General features: G+C 40.4%; 1 protein-coding gene across 1 annotated transcript in view; it reads right to left on the reverse strand.

Annotated features, from left to right (window-relative positions):
- The window catches only part of LOC101849922 (serine-rich adhesin for platelets), a gene marked incomplete in the record, with an annotated part of 23,268 nt that overhangs the window by 12,414 nt on the left and 5,491 nt on the right, over nucleotides 1–5,363 (reverse strand). Inside the window, 2 exon segments of the mRNA XM_013081942.2 lie at nucleotides 1,465–1,558; nucleotides 4,939–5,201. Of these exon segments, the coding sequence (XP_012937396.1) occupies nucleotides 1,465–1,558; nucleotides 4,939–5,201 (357 nt within the window).

Genomic DNA, 5,363 nt, shown 5'->3' on the forward strand with positions numbered 1-5,363 from the left:
GGGTCACTGGTAGGGAGAGGGAGGGGGTGGCTTTAATAAGAACAAACAAATATACGAGTGATTCATTCATTCATTCATTTAATCCTCGCCCAAGGAGCTTAGAACTGTAAACTCCTTGCCCAAACTCAGGCACTCGCAAAAACCGTGAAGAGTGAGGGCACCTGACGAGGTTCTCTGCCATACGGTCGCTTTTAAGCACAAGGGGGCTATCCCGAAAAATGCTGTTTTGAGAAAATCGAAGTTAAAGTTTTTGCCCCTTGTTCAGTTTCTTTAAAAAACAAGGAGAGTTTTCTCTATAACTAAATACATATACACACCAATGAAACCCAACTTCTGCAATGGGTAGAACAATACTCACTTTTGGTGAAGGTCAAGATTTCTGTAAACTCCCGAAATTTGGGTTTGCCCGCTTGTTCTTAAAAGCGACCAAAAGCGCCCCTACGATCCTCGTGGATTATGGGATCAATGCAGTAATACGAGTGCAGAATTAGTTTGAACTATGTGTGACACTGCGGGGTAAACTGTCCTGTTCATTAAATTTTTTTTCTGTTAAAGAAGGCTAGTGTTTATAGTTTATTAAGAGTTTTACGGCTCTCGCAATACATGAGGTGTTACAAAACAGTAATAAACAAAACAAAGGAGGAGAGATAAGGACGATACATGTTGTGTTTGATGGGAAAGAAGGAGTAAACCACTTGAAGTGAATGCTGGGAAAGGAAATTAACAGAGGCCTAAAAATAAAAGTGACTCACATTTCAACGTCATAATATTATATAGATCTAGATCTAGTACATGTATTTCTTTCCCATCCATTTTCACTTGTACTCTCATATAACAAGTGCAGGGTCTACGTGGGGATTGTGTTTTTCAATCTATATCACACTACACTATGCTCTAGCTTAAAACTCCCATCTCTCAACACGTCCACTCCTCACATATCCATGTCCTGATCATTGTATCCACACCCATACATTCTTATACGTTCTCTGACCGTCTAGATTCACACGGCCATAATCTAGACCAGGGCTAGTCAACCTGGGCGGTATTGCCCACTAGAGGGCGATTTGGAGAATTTTGGTCGGCGTTGGGGGTCACCCGGGTAGTGACTGGCGATTTTTCTTACTCCACTTGGAAATGTTAATGTTAATTATGGAGATGGGCGGTACCAAAATTTTAACCTCTTAATGATGACAAAAGTGGGCGCTGGGTATAAAAAGGGTTTAGACAAGCACAGATCTAGACAAAGAGACAGACAGAATAACAGCGGGTGGTTGGAGGGTACCACTGGCCCGTCACTCTCATTTCAATCACATAAAGGTTGTTCCAACAAAATGTACCCCAGACACACATACACACACACATACACACACACACACACACAAACACACACACACACACACACACACACACACACACACACACACACACACACACACACACATACATACATACACACACCAGTACCTGAATTCGGACAGTTGAGAGAGGAGCGAGTGATTTTGATGTAATCCAGGGCTACAGTACCGTCTTGTGATGCGCCAGAGCTTTCAAAGGCAATCTGTTTAAACGAATTTTGTCTTAATGCGAGAAAAAGTGGAAATCAATCTTAATGGTATAAAAAAGATGCGTGCATAATATTGTAAACATAACAATACATACATATATCATATATACTACAAGCGTTGTAGACGTACATTTAATTTTGTTTCACAATCTAACAGGCTTATCATAATATTCGAAATTATGTAATATTTGGAGGCTCTATATTGATAAATGTTTCACATAATGTTTCCACTATTTGGAGGATCTATGGTGTAGGGGTTTGGCTGTTTCTGTAGGCCTACATAGCGTATCTTTTAAAATTGTTTTGTGACAGTGTCTAAACATTTTCCAAGGGTTGGTGAGAAGAAACGTATGCCTTTGTAGAGTACCGGAGTAGCATTTCATGCACAACCTGTGGGTGGTTGAAGGGCGCCATGGGTAGGTTCTACTTCTGTACAATGTACTATTCCTCTTAAGTTTCTGCCTGTCTTTCTTCCTCCCCGCCTCCCCCACCCCCCTCCACTTATAGACCGTTATTGTATCCACGTACTTCTCTTCACTCAAACAAACAAATATGACATGTGAGCTACAAATGCCATTCCTCACGTACCAAAACGAAATACAAACTACTTCCTCGAGACGTAAACAGTAAACAGGGCAGGCTGATACACACACAGTGTTTCACCTTTCACGTCTGCCTGTGCTATCTCCTAGATGTAATCACTTTTCATTTTTATTTCTTTGTCCACCATCGAGTCAAGAAAGCCCGATTGCGAATTCCTAATTTTAACTCTTAACTAAAATAGGCTACTAACACATAGCAAGTAACATAGAATATTCGGAAAATGGATGCACATGATGCACCGACAAGTCGTAGCAGCAGCAGCAGCAGCAGCAGCAGTAATAGTAGTAGTAGCAGCAGCAGCAGCAGCAGCAGCAGCAGCAGCAGCAGCAGCAGCAGCAGCAGCAGCAGCAGCAGCAGCAGCAGCAGCAGCAGCAGTAGTAGTGGTAGTGGTAGTGGTAGTAGTAGTAATAGTAGTAGTAGTTGTAGTAGTAGTAGTAGCAGTAGCAGTAGCAGTAGCAGTAGCAGTAGCAGTAGCAGTAGCAGTATTAGTGGCAGTGATAGTAGTAGTAGTAGTAGTAGTAGTAGTAGTAGTAGTAGTAGTAGTAGTAGTAGTAGCAGTAGTAGTAGTAGTTGTCGTCGTCGTCGTCGTCGTTGTTGTTGTTGTTGTTATTGTTGTTATTGTTGTTGTTTTTGTTGTTGTTGTTGTCGTTATTGTTTAAAAAAGGAGTTACTGTATTTGAACACGTTTTGAAGATAATAGCCAAGTATCAGTGTAAATTATAGAAATAAATTCTTGAAAAAAGATGCTGAGAAAACGGACGTCAAAGTTAAAAGAGTGGGCTCTCGTGGCCTAAAGGTAAGGTGTTGGCCTCTCATTCAAAGGTCCCGGGTTCAAATCCGCGTACCTACCGAAAATTTTCTTCTCTAAAATTGTCTCCTTTCACCTCCTTTCCTGTTCTCTAGCAATGTTCTGTCGTCTGCTTTCGTCTTCTCTTTCTGCCTACACCCCCTCACCTCCTTTGCCCCTTCTCTGGGCTCCTGACTCTTTCTGCAGCCTTTCTACTGCTACTCCTTGACTCCTTCTACTGCTGTCTTTCAGCCACACCCCTGGTCCTCTGGTAGGAAAGATTTAAACCTAGCCTTTTCGGACATGGGCGAAAAATCTCGGAGCGCCCGTGTGCAAGCTGCATTCGTTAAAGATCCCTTGGTGGTCTAAAATCGATAAAGGTAGGCTTCGGCGCCACCCGGGCAAAATTCAAAATGTCCTTCCAAATGACAAAGTTTAATGTGTCCTACGGGCTCATATGACCTTATGCTGTTGCAAGCGCCGTAAAACACTTACCAAAAAGAAACAAAAGTCATAAGAACGTTCCCTAATTATATTAGTTTACAAAGCGCTGTTTCCCGAGGAAAGAAGACGTCGGCAACGAAAATATACATTAAATAAATAATCCAATTTTATCTAAATAGTTTTTGTGTATGTACACAAAACAATAAGAAATGGTATCTATCAATACAGTAACTGTCACAAGGCCCACACGTGCCCCTGTAATCTATTTGGGCCTATTACGCCGAGATCGAATCTGAATCTTAATCACACATCCGATATTTTGGATCACAGAATTTGTATATACAGAGGACCACGGCAGAGCGGCCTCATTTTCGCCCCTTTGAACAATAAAAAAGAAATCCGTTCGGAGAACAGCGACTATGATTAGTGAATACCCCGTTTTGGTCGTATGGTTTTAATACTAAATGTTTTTGTCGTGTTTTTGCAAGTTACAGTTAAGTTACAATGATGAATGAAAATAAGATTCCCTGTAGGTTTGGGACAGTGCTGTCAGCATATTAAAACAAATTCTCTTTTTAAATTCTTCTTGTGTCGGTTCCTTATGATTTAAGGCAGTGAACAGGTTCTGTCTTTCTATCTCCTTTGCCTAAGGGGCTCCAGTGGCTAAGTGAGTAGTGAGTTTAGACTCAAAAGTAAAATCAAGCAAGTGTCGGTGACTGGGGGATCAGATGGGTGGTCACTGGGGTGTGTCCTTGACCAAGACACGACAATTCTTGTTTTAAAAAATAATTTAAAAGCAGGGCGCTGCACAGTGGCTACCAACAAAGGCATGGTTGCGAAATAATTTGTTCTGTATAGGTGTAATATTGTGTTTTTATGTATTATGTGTGTATTTATGTATGTATGTATTTATGATTATGTATTTAGGTGTATATTATGCATGTTTGCCATTGTAAACCAAATTTCCCTTCTGGGATCAATAAAATTGTTATTTTTTTACATTTTATTTTACATCAAGAGGTCTTCTGATAAAATTCTTATTGCTGTTCTCATCTTTAGCTCGGTCTGTTCCTGCTCCAATGCTCCATGGCGGGAACATATAGATCTATATTTATTACACTTGTATAATTTTTGTGTGTGGAAATCTTACATTTGGAAGGGGTGCTACCTGTGTATTCCGATTACTTCAGCACTTTGCTATTTCAACACCTGCCTTATATCATTTTTATTTTGTTGTATTCCCAGTATCTCTTGTGAACTCTCATGTTACAGTTATTTAGTAATTATTTCTTCTATTTGCATTTTTCCTTTCAGTGATTCAATTCCACATCTCTTTTATCTCATCAGAGATAGATGGTAATTATGAGACCCTGCCTCTTTTTTTTTTTAAATAAATAAATTTTCAAAAACAGATCCTTAGAAACAACAACAAAACAACAACAAAACAACAACTAACAAACAAGAACAAAAACAAAACTAACAATCATTGTGTTTGAACGATTGCTTGATGCTCTAGTTTCTTCTCAAACAAGCTGCTCACGTAAGAATGTTGAAGAACACATCGAGGCGGCACGTTCAAGGTCTTCCACTGGCCCACCGAACTGAGATTTTGGAACTCGTAGAGAAGTGTGCTCTCAGTGACGTCGTTCGGAGACATGGTGTTGTACACACGGACGTCGAAAGAAGAGGGCTGTGACGTAGCGAAGTGAAGCTCAACACACACAGATTGTATCGAGGAGTCCAGTTGACCAATCAGAATGGCCGATGAGTTGTCAGAGGATGCGTTCAGGTAGACATACGATCCTGAAGGGTACAACAGTTTGTTATCCTAGAATTACAACGTTCTGTCGGCTCAATAATAATAATAATAATAATAATAATAGATAGCATTTGTATAGCGCATATCCCCGCTCAACAGCAGGCTCTATGCGCTTTACACTATATTATTACCCCGGCAGACCATAG

Source organism: Aplysia californica, unplaced genomic scaffold (genome assembly GCF_000002075.1).
Source record: "Aplysia californica isolate F4 #8 unplaced genomic scaffold, AplCal3.0 scaffold00152, whole genome shotgun sequence".
Lineage (NCBI taxonomy): Eukaryota > Metazoa > Mollusca > Gastropoda > Aplysiida > Aplysiidae > Aplysia > Aplysia californica.